A 24,644-nucleotide genomic window follows, 5' to 3' on the forward strand; every position below is an offset into this window, starting at 1 on the left:
GCCTCCTTCCTTGGCATGACTGGGTACTACCTGAAGTTTTTGCCCCAGTACTCAGCCACCACAGCCCCACTGCGTCAGCTCCTGCGAAAGGATGAGCCCTGGGTGTGGTCACAAGCCTGTACGGAAGCTGTTCGCCTCCTCAAATCGCAGCTCACGTCGCCTCCAGTGTTGGCTCACTTTGACGTTGCCAGCCCCACCCTCGTCACCTGCGACGCGTCCGCTGCAGCTGTGGGGGCAGTGTTATCGCAGATACAGAAGGGAGTGGAGAAACCAATCGCCTTTGCCTCCCGAGCCCCACTGAACAGAAGTACTCAGTAGGTGAGCGTGAGGCGCTGGCGTGCGTCTGGGTATGTGAGCGGTGGCACCTGTACACGTATGGCCGTGCCTTCACCCTGCGAACCGATCACCAGGCTCTCACTGCCCTGCTGTCGACATCAGGCACGGGCCACAAACCACTGCATCTACACCGCTGGTCTGACCGCCTCCGCCAATACAATTTCAGTCTCCAGTTCACACCAGGACGTGACAATGTTGTTGCAGATCTGCTCTCCCGCACTGTCTCTGCCCCAGCCCCACTCGTCAGGTTTGAACATGTGGAACAGGATATCGTCCAGATGCTGCACACACCCCTCCAAACCACAGTCTCTCTCCAGGAGCTCAAAGAGGCCTCTGAACAGGATCCGGCCCTCTCCCAGCTGTGCACCTTCATCAGAGATGGCTGGCCTCGCAAGGTGCCTGAGGAACTGTCTGCCTACTCCAGAGTTAAAGAGGAGCTCTCCTGCTGGAATGACTCCTGTGTTGCACGTGGGCTCTGCACTGTGGTCCCAAGTGCCCTTCGTGCGCGTGTTTTATCCATGGCGCACGAGGGCCACTTGGGCATAGTGAAGCTCAAACAACGATGCCAAGACCTAGTGTGGTGGCCGGGTATCGACAGGGAAATCGAGGCCCTGGTCAGGGACTGTGCAGCCTGCCTTGTAAGTGGCAAGACTGGCCACCAAGCTCCTCCACCCCTGCAACCCCTTGCCTGCCCCCCTCAGCCCTGGGAGCACTTGCAGCTGGACGTCTGTGGGGAGATCCATGGTGTCCCCCACCATCAACGGTTCCTAGTGGTGACCTATGACCTGCACTCAAAATGGCCAGAGGTCACTGCCGTGGGCTCCGTCACCTCTCGGGTCATCATCGATATCCTTGAGTCCCTCTTCTCCCGCTGGGGGCATCCAAAGGCCATCACCACAGACAATGGCCCCCAAATGGTCTCTTTGGAACTCTCTTACCTTGAGAGCAAGGGCATCCGTCACATGCTACCACCCTGAGTCAAATGGGGGGGTGGAGCGTTTTAACCAGACACTGAAAAATTGCCTCAGAGCACACCTATCCCAGGGGTGTGCATTTGACAAGGCCCTCCTCCACACACTGCTGCACTACAGAGCCTCCCAGCATTCCACTACAGGGGTCTCACCCGCGTCCCTCATGCTAGGCCGTGAGCTTATGCTGCCCCTTGGCAGGCTCCGCCCCTCGCTAGCTCTGAGCCCTGCTCCACGGGCTCAAGCCACAGTCGCTAGACAGCAGGAGAAGATGAAACTCCGCTTCGACCAGTCGAAGAGGGCCAAGGCGCCCAACATCTCAGTCTCCGATTGGGTCAGAGTCCACAGGCCTCACCGCAACAATAAGATGGCCTCATTCTGGTCCTCCCGTCTCCAAATCAGCCGCCAACTTGGACCAGCCACTTTCTGCCTCACTGACGGCTCTCGGTGGCATGCCAGCCGCCTTCGGAAGGTGCCAGCACCCCCTGATGCGGGATTATACGGATCTAATCCCCAAGCCTTACCCCCAGAGTGGCGGGATGCACATATGGCTCAGCCAGCCAACCCTCGAGCAGATATTGTGCCTCAGCCTGCTCCTCATCAGTCCCCACCTCGGCCTGTTCGTACACGTTCTCGCCCTGGCCACCTACAGGACTTTGTCACTACATTTCATGTTTGAAATTCTGTGAGGGGGGAGGAAATGTTATGTCTGACATTGGTGATAGGTACTCGATTGCCTTGGCCTGAGCACATGGAGTTTGATAGTGCTGTTATCGTTGTATTGTGTCTGACATTGGATATAGGTATTCGATTGCTTTTGCCTGTAAGAGTGTGTTTGGATCAGCGATTAAAAGCAACATGAATTGAGCTCTGCATACGGCCTCTGGATTATCTTTGCAAACGCAACATTTGTGTTCCGGCCAAGGCAATTGAATACCTATCACCAATGTTAGACATAACACTGCTGACAAGGGTGGTGCTGTTGTTGTTTGGCGAACCGACCTCTACCGTGCGGAAGCTGAACGCCAACTCTCCGACACCACCTCTTACCTCCCCCTGGACCATGACCCCACTAGCAAACATCAAGCCATTGTTTCCAAGTGTGTCACTGACATCATCTCCTGGAGATCTTCCCTCCATGGCCGCCAACCTCATAGTCCCCCAACCCCGCACAGCCTGCATCTACCTCCTTCCCAAGATCCACAAACAGGACTGCCCTGGTAGACCCATCGTTTCAGCCTGTTCTTGCCTCACGGAACTTATCTCTTCCTATCTCGACTTTATTTTTTCTCCCCTTGTCCAGTTTCTTCCCACCTACATTCGCGACTCTTCGGACGCCCTCCGCCACTTTAACAGTTTCCAGTTTCTTGGCCCCAACCGTTTCCTTTTCACTATGGACGTCCAATCTCTCTACACCTCCATCCCCACCAGGACGGCCTGAGGGCGCTCCGCTTCTTCCTTGAACAGAGGCCCAACCAGTCCCCATCCACCACCACTCTCCTCCGCCTGGCTGAACTTGTTCTCACATTGAACAACTTCTCCTTTGACTCCACTCGCTTCCTCCAAATTAAAGGTGTTGCTATGGGAACCCACATGGGTCCTAGCTATGCCTGCCTTTTCATGGGATATGTGGAACACTCTTTATTCCAGTCCTACTCGGGGCCCCTCCATCACCTCTTTTTCTGGTACATCGATGACTGTATCGGTGCCGTTTCCTGCTCTCGCCCTGAACTAGAAAAGTTCATTCACTTTACTTCCCATTTCCACCCTTCCCTCAACTTCACATGGTCCATCTCCGACCCTTCTCTTCCCTTCCTTGACTTCACTCTTCATTTCTGGCGATAGGCTATTGACAAACATCCACTACAAGCCCACCGACTCCCACAGCTACCTGGACTACACTTCCTCCCACCCCGCTTCCTGTAAGGACTCTATTCCATTCTCCCAGTTTCTCCATCTCCGCTGCATCTGTTCTGACGATGCCACCTTCTATACCAGTGCTTCCGATATGTCTTCCCTTTTCCTCAACTGAGAATTCCCCTCTACTGTGGTTGACACAGCCCTTGACCGTGTCCCTTCCCCTCCCTCCCAGAACCACGATAGGGTTCCCCTTGTCCTCACCTTTCACCCCACCAGCCTCCACATTCAACGGATTATCCTCCACCATTTCCACCACCTCCAACGTGATCCCATCACCAAACGCATCTTCCCCTCACCTCCCCCTTCAGCATTCCGAAGGGACCGCTTCCTCCGCGACACCCTAGTCCACTCAATCAGCCCCTCCCCACCCCACGTCACCTTCCCGTGCAAGCGCAGGAGATGCAACACCTGCCCTTTTACCTCCTCCCTTCCCACTGTCCAGGGCCCCAAACACCCCTTCCAGGTGAAACAGCGATTTGCTTGTACTACTTGCAATTTAATATACTGTATTCGCTGCTCACGATGCAGTCTCCTCTACATTGGGGAGACCAAACGCAGATTGGGCGACCACTTTGCGGAACACCTCCGTAAGGGTGACCCCGAGTTTCCAGTCACCTGTCACTTTAATTCTCCACTTCACTCCCACTCTGATCTCTCTGTCTTCGGCCTCTTGCACTGTTCCAATGTAGCTCAACATAAGCTCGAGGATCAGCACCTCATCTTTCGATTAGGCACTTTACAGCCTTCTGGACTCCACATTGAGTGCAACAGTTTCAGACTATAACCCCATCTCCCATTTTTCAGGCTGTTTATGATTCTGCCATCCCCATTTGCAACATTTAATCTCTCCTGCCTCCTCTCCTAGCACAGAATGTTCCTTCCATCCCCTCCCCTCCCCCTTTCCCTACCTCTGTACCTGCTTAATATCTGTTCCATCTCTAGCCTACTCCAGTTCTGATGAAGGGTCCCAGACCTGAAACCTTAACTCTCCACGGATGCTGCCTGGCCTGCTGAGTGTTTCCAGCATTTTCTGTTGTTATTTCACATTTCTAACACCTTAACTACCCACCCCCCCAACCCACCCGTTTTTTAAGGTTAAAATTCCCCCCTCCGACCCAGAGTCTAAAGTAGGAAGTATAAATTTGAATATTTAATTCAATATAAAATCATGTACAGAAAGCCAAAGAAAGGGAATAAAGATGGGATTAAAAGGAGGGAGATAAAAGACAAAAAAAGTTAAATTATTTTAATTTGAATTTTTTTTACTAACAACTCCAACAATAATTAAATTCTGAAGGACCGAGACTCCACACTTGGAGCAGTAAATATTCAGGGCCAGAAAGGTTGTTTAGCAGTAATTAAGATTTATCACGCCATTAAAAATTCACTTAAAAAGAAAAAGAATGCACCAATTTTTTCTGGTGTGTTTATTGGGTAACTACCGCAACTTCACGCCCTTCATCCGTTTTAACGCTGAATCTTTGGCGAGGTACCGGTGTAGCGAAGCTTGTGGATGAGCAGGGCAAACCAGACAGCAACTTTATGCATATTTGCATTTAACTGTGCATGTGCGGACGCTGGAAGTTGTTGTCCGATTTACTCCTTAATAACGGTGAGTACTGATAGCCTCACCGTCATTACTATCGCAAAATCCAGACCAATGTTTTTTTATATAGGATACGGTGACAGTGTTGGGAGAGTTTTCAGAAACTCCCACCATCTGCTGGCTAAAGCCTAGAATTACAATGTTTACATACGAAATTTGAGTTCTAAATGTTTACATAGGCAGTTTCAATGTTAAATGTTGACATAAAAGTGTGAACAAAAATTGAGGCAACAGGATGTTGTACAGGAAGTAGGCTCATACACAATATTTTTAATAAAACATGGTTGCTCACCCCTTAATCCTAACAGGTGGTTGCTCTGAAAAGCCTTCATGTGAGTCGACACGGTGGCATAGTGGTTAGCACTGTTGCCTCACAGCGCCAGGGACCCGGGTTCGAATCCGGCCTCGGGTGACTGTCTGTGTGGAGTTTGCACATTCTCCCCGTGTTTGCGTGGGTTTCCTCCGGGTGCTCCGGTTTCCTCCCACAGTCCAAAGATGTGCGGGTTAGGTTGATTGGCTATGATAAATTGACCCTTAGTGTTAGGGGGATTAAATACGTGGGGTTACGGGGATAGGGTGGGATATGTGTTGGTGCAGGGGTTACGGGGATCGGGTGGGATATGTGTCGGTGTAGGCTCGATGGGCCGAAATGGCCTCTATCTGCACTGTGGGGTTTCTGTGATTTCTGTGAGTCTGCATGTTTATAGGCAAAAAAAATCGTGATTTTTAAAGTGTCATAGTTCTAATTTAAAACTCTCATCTATGAGCATTATGGTGACATCATGTATTAGCGATGCAACACTGTCTAAATTGTCAGACTGCTTGTCCGACATACAGTTCTGGGTGAGCAAAAATTTTCTCCAATTAAATATTGGGATAACCGAAGCCATTGTTTTCGATCCCCACCACAAACTCCATTCCCTGGCCACTGACTCCATCCCTCTCCCTAACATCTGTCTGAGGCTGAACCACACTGTTCGCAACCTTGGTGTCATATTTGACCCTGAAATGAGCTTCCGACCACATATCTGCAGCATAACAAAGACCGCCTACTTCCACCTCCGTAACATCGCCCGTCTCCGCCCTTGCCTCAGCTCATCCGCTGCTGAAATCCTCATCCAAGCCTTTGTAACCTCTAGACTTGACTATTCCAACGCACCCCTGGCTGGCCTCCCACATTCTACCCTATGTAAACTTGGGGTCATCCAAAACTCGGCTGCCCATGTCCTAACTTGCACCAAGTTCCGTTCGCCCAGCACCTGTGCTCACTGTCCTACATTGGCTCCCGGTTAAGCAGTGGCTCGATTTCAAAATTCTCATCTTTGTTTTCAAATCCCTCCATGGCCTCGCCCCTTCCTATCTCTAATTTCCTTCAGCCCCACAACCAGCCCCCCCCCCCCAGACATCTGCGCTCCTCTAATTCTGCCCTCTTGAAGATCCCTGATTATAATCGCTCAACCTTTGGTGGCTATGCCTTCGGTTGCCCAAGGCCCTAAGCTCTGGAATTCCCTGCCTAAACCTGTCCGCCTCGTTACCTCTCTTTCCTCCTTTAAGACGCTCCTTAAAACCTACCTCTTTGACCAAGCTTTTGGTCACCTACCCTAATTTATCCTTATGTGGATCGGTGTCAAATTTTTTCGTCTTAAAATACTCCTGTGCAGCACCTTGGGACGTTTTACTATGTTAAAGGCGCTATATAAATACAAGTTATTGTTGTTGAAGTGAATGATGTAACACGAGAAATTAATGTTTTGTCACAGGGAGTTCAAGAAATTATTTAAATGACGCAATAAATATTGATTTAGAAGCTCTATTCTACAAGCTAAAGAAAACTTAGTGCTTCCAGTTGCCCACACAATCTATGGGATTGTTGGTCTGAATAATCAAAGAAAAAGCAGAAGGGTACTTCAGATTGTGCTATAGTCACTTGTCACTTTAATAAGCATGAAAATAGTTCCCACCGATAGCCTAATAGTTACGTCCATTGTATTATTAAATCAAGTCCCTCTCAGAGACTTGAACACAAAATTCTAGGCTGACACTCCACTGCAGTACTGAAGGAGTGCTGCACTGTTAGAGGTGCCATCTTTCGGATGAGATGTTAAACTAAGGTCCCGTCTGCTCCCTCAAGTGGACATAAAAGATCCCATGGCACTACTTCGAAGAAGTGGAGTTATCTCCGGTGTCCTGGCCAATAGTTATCCCTCAATCAACATCACTAAAACAGATTGCCTGGTAATTATCACATTGCTGTTTGTGAGAGCTTGCTGCGCACAAATTGGCTGTCGTGTTTCCTACATTACAACAGTGACTACACTGCAACAAATACTTCATTGGCTGTAAAGCACTTTGGGACATCCTGAAGTCGTGAAAGGTGCTATATCAATGCAAGATTTACTTTTTTATATAGAGCAGAAAGTCCCAAATTTGATCCCCAGTCTGTGCTGAGGGAGCTGATCTGAGCTGGAGCAGCAATCAGGGCCTCATGATTGGTGCAGGAAGGTGAAAATCAGCCTGGCCCCCTTTGCCCTGATCACTCTCTGGTGACCCCTGCTGGAAAATACATGTATGCAGAGGTTGGTTGGTCATGATCCACGAATAAATTGAGACCCATTGCCTGTGCCCATAAATAAAGCATGGCTGGTTGAGTGAGGTACTGAGGAGCTGCAGGTGCTTGTGGAACTATACCCCAGCAAGAATCAGTGACTTCAGGTGAGGAGATGAAATGAGGAGAAAATGTGTGTTAAAAAAACAAATAAAAAAGCATGAAAATGGCTCTGTAAAGCTAACCCATTTTTTCATTCTTTTACTAAGGGAGCTCCTGCGTGCCCAAAACCTAACATCACTGAGAATGAAGCACTGCCTGCAAGCTGGAGGAAACCCTTTTCCACACAGCCTGTGCACGCTGCTTCTAATGAATACACAAAAGTGCAAAAGGGGAAAATGAAGGAGGCTCCAAAAGTTCCTGAAGGTAAGTTATGAGAATAGAAAAAGATTATTTTTAATGAGCTCTAAATGTTCTTTTCAGGTGCTTATAGGAAGAGATCTCTGTTTTGATAGCGGTGGAAAGCAAATTAGCGTCGACCTGATTCACAGAGAAAGCCGTCATGTGCTGGCTGTATGAAAGAGTGTGTTGACGAATTCCGAACTCTAGTTGATAAATTAGCCATTGAATTATGTCAACAAAAATAGCCTGTTGTGTTAGCTTGTGGTGACACGAACTGATCGGTTGTTGTCTGTGGCTGCCATTGCTCATCAGACCTTCTGCTTCCACTGTACAATAATGGTTGCGAAGTTCTAGACTCAAAATTTTGAGACTTGACAACAGCACAAAATATTAACAATTCTAACTATTAGAAAAATTGTCTTACTGTATTTATTAAATTGATTTAGTATGAATTAAGGAGGCAACATCATCACATATATGGAAAACTTACATTTATTGTGGCACATATTACTTAGATAATAAACACTCTATGAAGTACCCTAGAGGATGAGTCTGGGGAATTAATAATGGGAAACAGGGAAATGGTGGAGACTTTGAACAAATATTTTGTATCGGTCTTCACGGTAGAAGGCACTAAAAGCATCCCAATAATGGATAATCAAGGGGCTATTGGGGGGGGGGGGGGGGGGACTTAAAACAATCACTAGAAAGTACTAGGCAAACTAACGGGACTAAAGGTGGACAAGTCCCCTGGACCCGATGGCCTGCATCCCAGGGTCTTAAAAGAGATAGCTGCAGAGATAGTGGATGCATTGGTTGCAAACGACCAAAATTCCCTGAATTCTGGAGAGGTCCCAGCAGACTGGTAAACTGCAAATGTAACGCTATTTAAGAAAGGAGGGAGACAAAGCAGGCAACTATCAACCAGTTAGCCTAACATCTGTCATTAGGAAAATGCTGGAGTCCATCATTAAGGAAGTGGTAGCAGGACATTTAGAAAATCATAATATAGTCAAGCAGAGTCAGCATGGTTTTATGAAAGGGAAATCATGTTTGACAAATTTGCTGGAGTTCTTTGAGGATGTAACGAGCAGGGTGGATAAAGGGGAACCAGTAGATGTCGTGTATTTGGATTTCGAGAAGGCATTCGATAAGGTGCCACATAAAAGGTTACTACACAAGGTAAGAGCTTACGGGGTTGGGGGTAATATATTAGCAGAGGACTGGCTAACTAACAGAAAACAGAGAGTCGGGATAAATGGGTCATTTTCAGGTTGGCAAACTGTAACTAGTGGGGTGCTGCAGGGATCAGTGCTAGGGCCTCAACTATTTACAATATTAATGACTTGGATGAAGGGACTGAGTGTAATGTAGCCAAATTTGCTGATGATACAAAGATAGGTGGGAAAGCAAATTGTGTGGAGGACGCAAAGAATCTCCAAAGGGATATAGATAGGCTAAGTGAGTGGGCAGAAATCTGGCAGATGGAGTATAATGTGGGAAAATGCGAGGTTATCCACTTTGGTAGGAAAAATAAAAAAGCAAATTATTATTTAAATGGGGAGAGATTACAAAATGCTGAGGTACAGAGGGATCTGGGGGTCCTTTTACATGAATCACAAAGTTAGCATGCAGGTACAGCAAGTAATTAGGAAGGCAAATGGAGTGTTGGCCTTTATTGCAAAGGGAATGGAGTATAAAATAGGGAAGTCCTGTTACAACTGTACAGGGCGTTGGTGAGACCACACCTGGAGTACTGCGTACAGTTTTGGTCTCCTTATTTAAGGAAGGATATACTTGCATTGGAGGCAGTTCAGAGAAGGTTCACGAGGTTGATTCCAGAGATGAAAGGGTTGTCTTATGAAGAAAGGTTGAGCAGGTTGGGCCTATACTCATTGGAGTTTAGAAGAATGAGAGGGGATCTCATTGAAACATATACGATTCTGAAGGGGCTTGACAGGGTAGATGCAGAGAGGATGTTTCCCCTCATGGAGGAATCTAGAACTAGGGGGCACAATTTCAGAATAAGGGGGCACCCTTTTAAATTGAAAATGAGGAGGAATTTCTTCTGAGGGTCGTGAATCTGTGGAATTCTCTTCCCCCAGTGTGGAGGCTGGGTCATATTTAAGGTGGAGATACAGATTTTTGAACGATAAGGGAGTCGAGGGTTATGGGGAGCGGGCAGGGAAGCAGAGTTGAGGCCAAGATCAGATCAGCCATGATCTTATTGAATGGCGGAGCAGGCTCGAGGGGCCAAATGACCTACTCCTACGTCTTATGTTCTTATGTTCTATCTTGTTTTTTAAATATGCTCCAATCATTGTCGATCAGTTATGTTTAGTGGTCCACAGAGGGAGGTTTTTCCATATACAGTACTACATTCATTCAATTGTTGATTAATAAAGTCTAAATTAGGACAGGTTTGCTGTGCAAAAGTTTCTTGGAACCCACTTTCTTACATTGTGAAATCTATTCTCTTTTATTGTCAACTGCACCACAAACTGGAGGCATTGAAACTCAGAGGCTACTCCAAAAATTCCAAAATGCCCACTTTAAATATTATACCAGCCTATATGGAGGGCACCGCTCTCAGTCCATGGCAGAGGCAGGTTTAGAGTTACCTGCTATTCTTTATACACTACAGGTTTTCACAGTGAACCCAGCATGGACAAACCTTACAATCAACCTATTGGATATAATTAATATACTGCATGGATCTGATATTGGTGCGATTCTGTCAGCAGTGTAAACTCACACTGGTTGCACTTTTCAGTTATGTTACTTGTCTGCAGGAAACAGAACAAATTCAGTTACAGGAAAAGCAAAGCCAGTAGGACAGTAACAGGAAACGGTCTTGTACACCAAAGGGTTACAGTAGTGGACTAGCAACCCAGAAATTGTGAATTCATAATCACACCATGAAAAATTATGAAAATAAATTTAAAAAAAAAGTAATTTATGGGCTGGCACCAAAAAAGAAAAATGATCACAAAAGTTGCCAGATTGTTGTAAAAACCTAACTTGTTCACTAACTCCCTTCAGGGAAGATCCGCACTCCTATCTGGGATCGTCTACGTGATTCCAGTCCACTAATGCCTTGAGTTTACACTGCTTAACAAACCACAGTTGTCATGGGAACTTGAGATGGTCAATAAATGTGGCCTTACCAGCCCATTTCCTGAGATGCACTTTCCGATTTTACAGAGATAGGAACAGGTGTAGGCTATTCAGCCCGTCGAGCCTGTTCTGCCATTCAATTAGATCATAGCTGATCTGTATCTTAACACCATCTACCTGCCTTAATTCCATAACCCTTAATACCCTTGCCTAACAAAAATTATTCAATCTCAGTTTTGAAATTTACAATTGACCCCTAGCCTCAACACCTTTTTGGGGGAGAGTTCCAGATTTCCACTACCCTTTATGTGAAGAAGTGCTTTCTAACATCACCCCTGAACGGCCTAGCTCCAATTTGTTCTGGACTCTCCCACCAGAGGAAATAGTTTCTCTCTATTGACCCTATCAAATTCTTTCCACAAACAGGACTGCCCTGGTAGACCCATCGTTTCTGCCTGTTCTTGCCCCACGGAACTTATCTCTTCCTATCTCGACTCTTTTTTCTCCCCTTGTCCAGTCTCTTCCCACCTACATTCGCGACTCTTCCGATGCCCTCCTTCACTTTAACAGTTTCCAGTTTCCTGGCCCCAACCGCCTCCTTTTCACTATGGACGTACAATCCCTCTACGCCTCCATCCCCCACCAGGACGGCCTTCGGGCGCTTTGTTTCTTCCTTGAACAGAGGCCCAACCAGTCCCCATCCATCCACCACCACCCTCCTCCGCCTGGCTGAACTTGTTCTCACATTGAACAACTTCTCCTTTGACTCCACTCACTTCCTCCAAATTAAAGGTGTTGCTATGGGAACCTGCATGGGCCCTAGCTATGCCTGTCTGTTCATGGGATATGTGGAACATTCTTTGTTCCAGTTCTACTCAGGTCCCCTCCCTTACCTCTTTTTCCGGTACATCGATGACTGTATCGGTGCCGTTTCCTGCTCTCGCCCTGAACTAGAAAAGTTCATTCACTTTACTTCCAATTTCCGCCCTTCCCTCACCTTCACATGGTCCATCTCCGACTCTTCCCTTCCCTTCCTTGACTTCTCCGTCTCCATTTCTGGCGATCGGCTTTCGACAAACATCCACTACAAGCCCACCGACTCCCACAGCTACCTGGACTACACTTCCTCCCACCCTGCTTCCTGTAAGGACTCTATTCCATTCTCCCAATTTCTCCGTCTCCGCTGCATCTGTTCCGACGATGCCACCTTCCATACCAGTGCTTCCGACATGTCTTTCTTTTTCCTCAACCGAGGATTCCCCTCTACTGTGGTTGACACAGCCCTTGACCGTGTTCGTACAATTTCCCGCACTTCTGCTCTCACCCCTTCCCCTCCCTCCCAGAATCATGATAGGGTTCCGCTTGTCCTCACCTTTCACCCCGCCAGCCTCCACATTCAACGGATCATCCTCCGCCATTTCCACCACCTCCAACGTGATCCCTCACCAAAACACATCTTCCCCTCACCTCCCCTTTCAGCATTCCGAAGGGACCGCTCCCTCTGCGACACCCTGGTCCACTCCTCAATCACCCCCAACAGCCCTTCTCCTTCACCTGGCACCTTCCCGTGCAAGTGCAGGAGATGCAACACATACCTTTACCTCTTCCCTTCCCACTGTCCAGGGCCCCAAACACCCCTTCCAGGTGAAACAGCGATTTACTTGTACTTCTTGCAATTTAATATACTGTATTCGCTGCTCACGATGTGGTCTCCTCTACATTGGGGAGACCAAACGCAGATTGGACGACCACTTTGCGGAACACCTCCGTTCAGTCCGTAAGGGGGACCCTGCGCTTCCGGTTGCCTGTCCCTTTAGTTCACCGCTTGATGCGCCATCAATTACTCAAAAGACTGAGGTTAAGCGAGTAACAACCAAGCTTTTATTAACTAAAGAATGAAGGTCTAGTCTCGAGTGGTCGACCCGTCCAGAATACTAAGGGACTGGGAGGTAGTCACTTATATACCTGGAATAGTGGGAGGAGTCAGCCGAGGCATGTCCAGACCTGTACCTAGTGGAATACACATACACATACAGACAGGTATAACAGTGGTTTACCACATTCACCCCTTGTTTAAAAATGAATCCGGCGGGGTGAAGTGTATTTAAAAGTTCGTGTATTGGAGTCTCTCCGGAGGTCTTGTCTGCCGCTGTGATCGACGTGGCGACGGCAGGGGTGGTGGAGCATCCGGCGTCGCGTCCCGTGTAGGCTGGGGCCCTGGAGTGTAGTCCTCGTGGGTGACGGTTGAAGGCGAGCCGGCTGCTGGGGTTGGATATCGGGTCGTTGGGGGGGGGGTGGTAATGGGTAGTGGGTTACAGCGGTCCCCGAGGGTGCGAGGTCTCGTATGGAGACTGTGTCCTCCCGCCCTACAGCGGTCCCCGAGGGTGCGAGGTCTCGTATGGAGACTGTGTCCTCCCGCTCGTCCGGGTACGCAATGTAAGCGTACTGGGGGTTGGCGTGGAGGAGGTTTACCCTCTCGACCAGGGGATCCGTTTTATTGGCCCTCGCGTGTCTTCTCAGTAGTACCGGCCCTGGGGACGTCAGCCATGGCAGTAACGATGTCCCCGATGTGGACTTCCTTGGGAAGACAAACATTTTCTTGTGAGGGGTGGCATTGGTGGCAGTGCAGAGTAGTGACCGAATCGAGTGGAGCACATCGGGGAGCACCTCCTGCCAGCGGGAGGTCGGAAGGCCCCTAGACTTTAAGGCTAGTAGGGCGGCCTTCCAAACTGTTGCATTCTCTCTTTCCACCTGTCCGTTCCCCCGGGGGTTGTAACTGGTGGTCCTGCTTGTGGCTATACCCCTAGCGAGCAGGTACTGGCGGAGTTCGTCGCTCATAAACGATGAGCCCCGGTCGCTGTGGATATAGCTGGGGAAACCGAACAGGGTGAAGAGGCTGTTCAGAGATTTAATGACCGTGGCACTGGTCATGTCCGAGCAGGGATAGCGAATGGGAAACGGGAGTACTCGTCAATGATGTTGAGGAAGTACACATTGCGGTCGGAGGAGGGGAGAGGCCCTTTAAAATCGACGCTCAGGCGTTCGAAAGGGCGAGTGGCTTTTATCAGGTGGGCTCTGTCTGGTCTATAAAAGTGCGGTTTGCACTCAGCACAGACTTGGCAGTTCTTGGTCATGGTCCTGACCTCCTCGATGGAGTAAGGCAGGTTGTGGGCCTTGATGAAGTGGAAGAACCTGGTGACCCCCGGGTGGCAGAGGTCATTGTGGAGGGCCCTCAGCCTATCGATCTGCGCGCTGGCGCAGGTGCCACGCGATAGGGCATCTGGGGGTTCATTGAGCTTCCCAGGCCGGTACAAGATCTCGTAGTTGTAGGTGGAAAGTTCGATTCTCCACCTCAAGATCTTGTCATTTTTGATTTTGCCCCTCTGCTTGTTGTTGAACATAAAAGCAACTGAACGCTGGTCAGTGAGCAGGGTAAATCGTTTTCCGGCCAGGTAGTGCCTCCAATGACGCACAGCCTCCACAATAGCCTGGGCCTCCTTCTCGACCGCGGAGTGTCTGGTCTCCGGGCCCTGGAGGGTTCGTGAGAAGAATGCCACAGGTCTCCCCGCCTGATTAAGGGTGGCAGCCAGAGCGAAGTCGGACGCATCGCTTTCCACCTGGAAGGGGATGGATTCGTCCACTGCATGCATGGTGGCTTTGGCAATGTCCTCCTTGATACGGTGGAAGGCCAAGCGGGCCTCTGCCATCAGGGGAAAAGAGGTGGATTTGATCAGCGGACGGGCTTTGTCTGCATAGTAGGGGACCCACTGAGCGTACTAGGAAAAAAACCCTAGGCACCTCTTCAGGGCTTTTAGGCAGTGGGGCAGTGGGAGTTCCATAAGGGGACGCATCCGGTCTGGGTCGGGACCGATGACCCCGTGTTCCACAACACAGCCAAGGATGGCGAGGCGGTCTGTGCGGAATATGCACTTCTCTTTGTTATGTCAGGTTCAGGAGTTGGGCGGTGCGGAGGAATTTCTCGAGGTTTGCGTCATGGTCCTGCAAGTCATGGCCGCAGATGGTCACATTGTCTAGGTAAGGGAAAGTGGCCTGCAGCGCGTTTTGATCGACCATCCGGTCCATCTCCCTTTGGAAGACGGAGACCCCGTTGGTAACGCCGAAGGGAACCCTAAGGAAGTGATAGAGGCGGCCGTTTGCCTCAAAAGCAGTATACTGGCGGTCTTCAGGGCGGATGGGGAGCTGGTGGTACGCTGATTTCAGGTCAATGGTCGAAAAGACGCGGTACTGCGCGATCTGGTTGACCATGTCAGCTATGCGGGGGAGTGGGTAGGCGTCCAGCAGGGTGTAGCGGTTTATTGTTTGGCTGTAGTCGATGACCAGGCGTTGTTTCTCGCCGGTCTTAACGACCACAACCTGGGCTCGCCGGGGCTGGAGCTGCCCTCAATAATCCCCTCCTTCAGGAGCCGCTCCACTTCGGTTTTGATGAAAACCCTGTCCCCGGCACTGTATCGCCTGCTCTTTGTGGCGATGGGCTTACAGTCGGGGGTGAGGTTAGCAAACAGTGGGGGGGGTGGGACTCTTGAGTGTGGAGAGGTTGCATCTGGTGCGCGGCGGGCAATTTGGAGGCTGCTGGCTGCGGACTGTGAGTGGGGGGAGGGGGCCACCGTACGCCATCGTAACGCTTTTGAGGTGGCAGTGGAAATCCAACCCCAGTAGGACGGCAGCGCAGAGGTCGGGCAGGACCAGGAGTTTAAAATTATTGAACACAGTCGCGTCACCATGCAGTAGCCGCCAATGTCCGCTGACTGGGACTCGGAGGCCATAGAAATCCGCTGGTGCGCAGGCAGGACTGGGAGAGAGCAACGCCGCACCGTGTCGGGGTGGATGAAGCTCTCTGTGCTCCCGGAGTCAAAAAGGCAGTTTATTGCATGGCCGTTTACCTTAACGTCCATTTTGGACCGAGCTAGTTGGTGCGGTCTCGTTTGGTCCAGCGTAACAGAGGCCAGCGTAGGGGTCGGTGTGTCGCTGCGGGTATCAGATGGGGGGGGATTGGCGGTCTGCTGCGTCCCGGCTGGTGTCCAAGATGGCGGCGTCCATGATTCCCATGTGGCTGGAGTCGTCCAAGATGGCTGCTGCTGCGGTGGTTCGCACATGGCTGGGGAGGCCCAAGATGGCGGCCCGCACGGCCCACACGCGGCGCTGTTGGGGGCCCAAACGCGGCGCTGCTGGCGTTCGGGGTGGCTTTGGCCTTGCAGACGCTGGCGTAGTGTCCCTTTTTCCCGCAGCCCGAGCAGGTCGCATTCTTCGCCGGGCAGCGCGCTCTGGGGTGTTTGGCCTGGCCACAGAAGTAGCATTTCTGGCCTTGGGATACTGCTGTCTGGCTTTGGGACACTGCTGCGGTAGTTGGGCCGTTGTTGGGCTGTGGCTGGGGTGGCACGGTGCTATGGGGCTGTCCTACCGTGTCCCAGGTTGTCGTTCCCCGCGGCGTCCACGGTGCAGAGGAGTAGGCATCCATGCCCCGGTAGGCTGCGTCCAGCGTTAGTGCGATTTCGGAGGCTTTGTCGAGGGTGGGGTCACTCTGCTCCAGCAGTCGCTGTCGGGTGTAGTTGGACCTGTGGCCCGCTACGAAGGCATCCCGGATCAGTTCCTCCGTGTACTTAGCGGGCGTTACCGCCTTACACCCACAGGCCCGGCCAAGCACGGACAGTGCTTGGAGGTATTCCTCAGTCGACTCCCCAGAAGGTGCCTGGCGTATACTTCGTTCACAGGGCGCGTGTACTGGGTCTTGAGGAGCTGGAGGGCGGCTGTGTACGAGGTCGCGTCCCGGATGACTGAGTACGCTCGGTGGTTCACCTTGGAGATCAGGACAGACAGTTTGTCCGCATCCGTTACGACCGCAGTGGAGGCAGTCAGGAATGTCTCGAAGCACGTGAGCCAGTGAGCAAACTTGGTGGAAGCGTCCGCTTCCCGACTGTCCAGGTCCAGGCATGCTGGTGTGAGGATCTTCTCCATTATAAAAAAATTTAGTTAATAAAATTGATGCGCCATCAATTACTCAAAAGACTGAGGTTAAGCGAGTAACAACCAGGCTTTTATTAACTAAAGAATGAAGGTCTTGTCTCGAGTGGTCGACCCGTCCAGAATACTAAGGGACTGGGAGGTAGTCACTTATATACCTGGAATAGTGGGAGGAGTCAGCCGAGGCATGTCCAGACCTGTACCTAGTGGAATACACATACACATACAGACAGGTATAACAGTGGTTTACCACACCGCTCCACTCCCACTTTGATCTCTCTGTCCTCGGCCTATTACATTCACAGAAATCACAGAAACCTCACAGTACAGATAGAGGCCATTTCGGCCCATCAAGCCTGCACCGACACATATCCCTCCCGATCCCCGTAACCCCTACACCAACACATATCCCACCCTATCCCCGTAACCCCACGTATTTAATCCCCCTAACACTAAGGGTCAATTTTTGTCATAGCCAATCAACTTAACCCGCACATCTTTGGACTGTGGGAGGAAACCGGAGCACCCGGAGAAAACCCACGCAAACACGGGGAGAATGTGCAAACTCCACACAGACAGTCACCCGAGGCCGGATTCGAACCCGGGTCCCTGGCGCTGTGAGGCAACAGTGCTAACCACTATGCCACCGTGCTGCCCATATTGTTCCAATGAAGCTCAATGTAAGCGCGAGGAACAGCACCTCATCTTTCGATTGGGCACTTTGCAGTCTGCCGGACTCAACATCGAGTTCAACAATTTCAGATAATTATCCCTGCCCCCATTTTTCATGCAGCATGATTTTTGCCATTCCCATTTGCAACATTTTATCTTTCCTGCCTCTTACAAAAGTACAGGATGTTCTTTCAATTCCTTCCTCCCCTCCTAACCCCCCCCCCCGGTCTCTGCACCTGCTTAATATCTGTTACATCTCTGGCTTTTTCCAGTTCTGATGAAGGGTCCCAGACCTGAAACATTAACTCGGTTTCTCCACGGATGCTGCCTGGCCTGCTGAGTGTTTCCAGCATTTCCTGTTGTTATTTCTATCAAATTCTTTAATTATCTTAAACATCTCAATCTGATCACCCCTTAATCTTCCATATTCAAGGGAAGACTAGTCTGTCCTCATAATTTAACCCTTTTAGCCCCAGTATCATTTTGGTGAATCTGTGCTGCAGCCCCTCCTAGGCCAATCTATGAGGTGTGGTGCCCAGAACTGAATGCAGTACTCCAGATGGGGTCTAACCAGAACTCTGTACAGCTGTAACATATTTTCCACCCCTTTGGATTCCAGTCCTCTTGAGACAACAGGCCTATGTTCCATTAGCCTTTTTAATTATCCTACATATACTAGACAAAACTCCTGCACGTTACACACCGTCTACTGCAAGGACTACAAGAAGGACTAAAACTAAACTAAAGTTAACTTTAGTGTCAAAAATACCACCTTATATATCATTAATTTCCCAAGAAATGGCCTTAATTTGATTGACCAATCTAAGTGACTCTTGCTGTCAATTACATCACACAGCTATATTGATACCCCTCATGATCTCCAAGTCAATGACACCCAGATATGGAAAGTTTCTTGTTTACTCGCAACCAAGGTATCAGCCTTGGCGCAGTAGTAGCACGCTCTCCTCTGGATCAGAAAGTTGAGAGTTCACATCTCACTCCAGAGATTTGAGCACATAATCTAGGCTGGCACTTCAGTGCAGTACTGAGGGAGTGCTGCACTGTTGAAGGTGCTCTTTCAGATGCAATGTTAAACCAAGGTCCCCTTTGCCCTCAGGTGGAAGTAAAAGATCCCAAAGGCATTATTTGAAGAAGAGATGGGGAATTCTCCCAGTGTCCTGGCCAAGATTTATCCCTCAACCAATATTTTCATTGCTGTTTGTGGGACATTGCTGATTGCAAATTGCCTGCCACGTTTCCTACATTACAACAGTGACTGCACTTCAAATTGTAAAGTGCTTTGTGGCATCCTGAGGTCATTAAAGGTGCTATATAAATTCAAGTCTTTCTTTTGCTAGCTTCTCAGTTCTTTTTCACAAAGGGTTTCACACACCAGATAAGGCAGGACATCTTTATATTTCTCTTTAATGAGCCTTGTCCTGGCCTGTGGTCTTGCTGGGTTTTTTCTAGCCCTGATAAGGAATGTTTTGTTTGTACAAGTTTTCATAGTTTAATTAGCACTAGCCCTTTCCTTTCCCGTAATTCAGCGCCATCACTGACTCTATTTTGAGGACAGATTTAAGTAAATTCTTAGGGCATTTCTCTTACATGGCGGTAGTGGACCATCTTAGCAATTGTTTTACAACCGAGTGGCTTTCTAGGACAGGCCAGACTGAGTAGGGGGTGGTAGGTTTTCTTCACTGAAGTACAAACCAGTTGGGTTGTTACAGAAATCTAGCATGGTAATTTTTAACCAGATTTATTGAATTGAATTTCATAACTTGCCATGGTGGGATATGCACTCATGACCTTTGGGCTACCAGTCCAACACCATAACCACTACATTACCATAGCCTTTATGGGTAGGATTACACTGCCAACTGTTCCATCCATCTGTGCCACTGGATTATTCTTATTCGAAATCTGCTAAATTGGTCCAGGAATCAGTAAATATGTTGGTATCTCTTTCAATTATTTATTTGAAGATATTTAACCATTGGAAATGCAATTCAAGCACCCTTACCAGAAATCAAGCACTAAAGTAAGAAGGACAGTTAACGCTGAAGGGCAGCTCAAAATGACAAAATATAGTAGATTCAATTTAATTAAGCCAAGTAAGCACATGGGAAGAAAAAGATGGGTGAAAAAACATACTCCATGGGCAGTGTTGAAATAGCTAAAGATGAAGTTAAGGGATCTAGAGGTTTCTGTAGACTCAACATGACCAGCCACTGCGGAGGAACAATCAACAAAACAAATAGAATGTCGCACTATATAGTTAAACAGCAGGGTATATAACTCAGAGGAAATCATTCTTGGTACTCTGGTCAAACCATATCTTGAGTATTGTGTGCAGTTCTGCTCAATGCAGTCCAGAGAACAGCCACAAGACTGATTCCTGGAGCCGGAGGACTGAGTTACGAAAAAAGGCCGGAGAAATTTGAGCTTTTCAGTCTTGAAAGGAGGTGACTGATAGCGACCTTACAGAAGAACTAAAGAATTAGGAGCAGGCCATCCGGCCCCTCCAGCCTGTGCTGCCATTCAATAAGATCAGTATAGGCAAAGTCATTTAACACTGACAATTGTGCAGAAAATTTACATTCTTCAGGAAGCATTCTCAGATCATCTATGACAGGTCTGATAGTTCTAAACTTTAATATTTTCTTATCATCTTCCCTCCATTGAAATAACAGAAGAGTCAGATGACAACAGTGATCATGACTATGAACAGGTAGAAGAAGGATTTGCCCTGAAGGCTCTGCACAAAATAAAAACATGGACATTATAGTATTCGCAAAACAAACTGGCCAGCCTGGCGGGTAAGTAGATTTATTACAGCATGAAAATGAATCCAAATGTACAATAAAACAAGAAAATGCTGGCCTTGTACAGCAGGTTTGCTGGCTTCTGAAAAGAGACAAACTAATATTTCAGGCTCGACTCGGCATCTGAACTGGTAAAGAGGATGGCAAAAGAGCCTTAGATGTACAGTTATACGTACTTACCCACCGATAAAAGGTCAACAACCCGAAACACTAAATCTGTTTCTCCACAGATGCTGCCTAACCTGCTGAATTTTTCCAGTATTTTCCACTTTTATATTAGATGTACAATATCTGGAATGTAGATCTCTGTTGAATCATAAATGCATAACCAGTTTACAAGCAATATTATGCTCAGGTTTTTTTGCACACATTAGAGACCAGAGGAAAATATATCCAAAATAGAAGCAATCGGAACATTGTAATACTGCAAGCCATGTCATCATTCATTCAACAATTCAGTCAAAATAATGCAATAGACCTTAAAACTATACACAAACCAATCCAACTTCTAAAATGTGTTGCTGGTGAAATTTGGAAGGATTAGTATTATAAAATGGATACTAGAGGAATACTTTAGCAACAAGGTTTTGTATTTCAAAGTTATGGTAGGGTTAAGTACATACAAAAGAGGGAATGGAAAAGGGTTGTGTGGAGTTAACAAATCAGATTCAAGTGAAGGTACAAGCAATATGTTTGACTTTACATAACAGTACCTGATCAGAGGGACACAGCCATATGTTTGGAAACATAGCTCAAATAACTGCTAATGGTGCTTCTTTCACTATCAGCTTAAGTGCACCAAGATAAACAATGGACCTGAATTTGATGACAAAATAACAGCGAGTTTAATGGCACTCGCTGTTCTTGTGTAAATTGCCCAGCAACTTGTGGCAAGGAAGCAATACCCCGTGAATTGCAAATCGCCACAAGTTGCTGTTAGCTTTGCAAAAATGGCATCTTGCCCTCAACCTCCCGTTAGTTTTAAGAACTTGCTGTATTTGCACATCAAACGCAAATTAAATTCACCGGAGGAAGTTGGGGCTCGTACTTGACAGCATAAGTACCCTTTAAACGACGTGATAATTGCTAATGCATTGCCAATTCCTACATGTAGTAAATTTGAGAAATTTTTTTAATTTCTCTTTTTCTTACTTTTGCATTGTCTCTCTTAATCCAATCTTTCCTTCTCTTTATTTCTCTGTCTGTATCTGATTTGACTAATTCACTCTCCTCCGTTGTTCCTGTTTCTTTCTCAATCCTTAAAACTCATTGGTTAAGGAGATAGACTGTTGGTTCCGTTGTACACCAAGGTCCAGATGCCCCGTTGCCCTCGCCCTGCCACTATCAGCTCGCACTTCCAGCAACTTGCAATTTTTCGAGCTTAAGGGTGAGAGGAAAAAGTCTCCAGCAAAATCTGGGCCAATAAGCTGCTAGCCAGGAGTGAATTATAACTGAGGGTACAAGTCCTGAGTTTGAGCGAGACCTGCTGTAATTCCTCTATACTCATATTCGAGGATGGCCTTCTCCAAGGAAGTAAAGGGCCTGTAATTTCTCAGTCTTCCTCGAGTTTGGGTCTATTCCCTTATATTATGTGCCAACTTGTTGGTCAAGCAAATAAGTGGTTTTGTTGTAAGTTGAAGGAGCATATACACAGTCACAGACATGTGCCCTCCTGGATGTATGCCATTCTGAATGACAGCTAGGTTGTGTTGCAGTGTTTTGATGTCTGAAGCCCTTGAAAGTGTGCAAGGCTTTCAAAACTAAGTTGCAGCTTGAATGCATTATCCTACTGAGATATGAGTATCCATGAATTGAATGGAACAGCTGTAAGGCTACGTGAGGACGTGGCATTGGTGAGCAGTAAATGTAGAATGAGTTGACAGGCTATACTTAGTGCCGGACAATCTTGAGACATCTATCTGATACATGGTACTTTTGAGTAGACTTGCCTTACCAGATTCCTTAAAATATGCCATGTACTCCCACATCAGGTAGTGTACGCAACATTAAGCATGCTCAGCACCTCCTGTCAGGCTTGATGCATTACCATACACTAGGGAGGGTGACCTGGAGTGCCAAACAGTGCCACGCTCCTCACTCCTGCTTAATGCAGAACATTCAGTTCTCAAGCTTTCAAACATCGGATACTCCATTGGTCTGGAATTCCCTCCCTAAACCTCTCTGCTTCTCTCCTCCTTTGAGACGCTCCTTAAAATCTGCCCTTTTTGACCAAGCTTTTGGTCACCTGTCCTAATATCTCCTTATGTGGCTTGGCGTCAAATTTTGTTTGATAACTACTCCTGTGAAGCACCTTGGGATGTTTTACTACATTAAAGGTGCTATATAATTGCAAGTTGTTATTGTTCTGTCATTTCCAATCACAGGCTCAGCTTCTTCCTTAACATTAGGTTTGCTTTTACTTTGTTTTTGTCAACATCTCTCCCTTTGCAGCCTCGGCAAAGCTCACTAACTGTATTCTGTAAAGTCCCTTTAAGGGGCAGGCTGGCATGCACAATTTTGCACCCCCTATCGGGTGAGTTCCTTTTACAAGGGGCAATCCCTGCAAAGAACTCTGAATTCTTGTATAAATATCCTCAAAACTAAATTACCTACCGAATATTTATTGTATAGACTCACCTGTGACGAATGGCCACTTGGGTGAGGTCAGCACCTGTGGAATATACATGAGTGAGACACTACTTTCAAAAGAGGGACAGGTGAGGAAAATGGAGGAAGAAAACCCTTACCTTCACACACAAAAAAAACATTGTTACGCACCAAAAGGTTAAGATCAGATGAAAATTTATCAACTGTAGAACATTTAACAAGGCCTATAGCATTTTCTATCTCATTAAACCAATGCGAGATTCAAATTAAACCTATTGTTCAAGAAATCATTATGTGGTTAATAGCTCTAGGAGTTTAGCGTATAATTCTTTTGCTGTTAGGTGTAATATAATTCAAGTTAATATTTGCCATATAAATTAGCCTGGAATGTTGATTAAGGACAAAAGATCAAATTTATTGTTAAATTACAGAGTCTTGTTAACAGATAAGACTAGTGACATGTTAATAATACCAATACTGCATAATAAATGAGTCTTTGTAAAATATTACCTTGAACTGTATCAAAGGCAATGGCATATTCTTTGCAGTTGCAGAATCTATTTCAAAATTCCATATTTCTATTATACTCTCAAATCTGTAACAAGATTTGTCATTATCCATCAATTTCTCAATATTTAAAAAAAATAAAGTGTTTACATTATTCCCAATTAATTTTTTAATAAGCAAGAAATACTTTCTGTAGGTCCATTTTCAGTCATTAAGTATAGAAAATGAAGACAAATGTCAGGATTATATTTTCTTTTAAAGATGGAAAGGAAGCCTCACTTGTGGAAAGTCTGGAATAGTAAACATTTATTGGAGAAATTTAAACCTTTCATAATGTGTTAGAAAGCAGGAACTGACTGCTAGTTATCATCATTCCAACTCGCATTATTATGAATTGACACTAGTCTTTTGTCTAAAAGCAGAATAGAAGGTTGCTTTCCTCAATGATGTGTTCATCTATATTTCAGTTGAATAAGTATAAACCAACCGGAGAGACAAAGCCAGCTAGGTTTTAGCTAGAATTTTTTCCTGAATAAGCACCAAAGAACTTCTTCACATAGTTCCCAGCCCACACAATGACCCTGTTTACACCGGTGATTTGATACAAGTATGAAACACCAACTAAAGCAACACTGGTATGAAACCAACAGTGTAAATCCACAGAACTTCTAATACTGCCATTAAACTGATTAAAACCACTTAACTTCAATGCAGCATAAACAAGGCTGCAAACCTTTACAAAACTACTGAGCAAATAATTAACAAATGCTTCCTTGATTGTTATTTTATGACGCTATAAAATAAGAAAGGTGAGTCAGGTACTGATGAATGACAAGCAAAGTACGTATTAGGGTTTTACTATGCTATTGATTTATTTTATTGATTCAACTGTTTTTGGTTTTGGAGCCAAGCCAAACCTATACCCGAGTCTGAACTTCACTCAGCTGAGGTAATCTCTAACTCACCCAGCTCTAATCCCCAAATCCTCAATTCTTTTTGCTCTGGTGTTGGACTTTATAATTGTATCAACAATTTAACAGACTCTTAATGGTGAAACGTATACAAGTTATTTTCTTGGCTGTTGAGTTTCCATGTTACCTGTTCACTTGCAATATTTCACAAATTTCTCAGAGATAAGTACAGAAGGGGGAAAGCAATTG

At 47.0% G+C, this 24,644-nt stretch overlaps 1 protein-coding gene across 5 annotated transcripts in view; it reads left to right on the forward strand.

The window, feature by feature from the left end:
- Positions 1-24,644, forward strand: part of themis2 (thymocyte selection associated family member 2) — a 99,683-nt gene that overhangs the window by 69,929 nt on the left and 5,110 nt on the right. For 4 of the 5 annotated variants that reach the window (XM_085962913.1, XM_085962909.1, XM_085962911.1 and 1 more), the window contains exons 5-6: positions 7,645-7,801; positions 20,239-20,364. In XM_085962913.1, the coding sequence (XP_085819039.1) occupies positions 7,645-7,801; positions 20,239-20,333 (252 nt within the window). In that variant the 3' untranslated portion in view covers positions 20,334-20,364. The remainder of the gene's footprint in view (positions 1-7,644; positions 7,802-20,238; positions 20,365-24,644) is intronic. The other variant, XM_085962910.1, reaches the window with a different exon arrangement.

The sequence above is a fragment of the Somniosus microcephalus genome, chromosome 20 (assembly GCF_052327205.1).
Source record: "Somniosus microcephalus isolate GS21.2 chromosome 20, FLI_Smic_1.0, whole genome shotgun sequence".
NCBI lineage: Eukaryota > Metazoa > Chordata > Chondrichthyes > Squaliformes > Somniosidae > Somniosus > Somniosus microcephalus.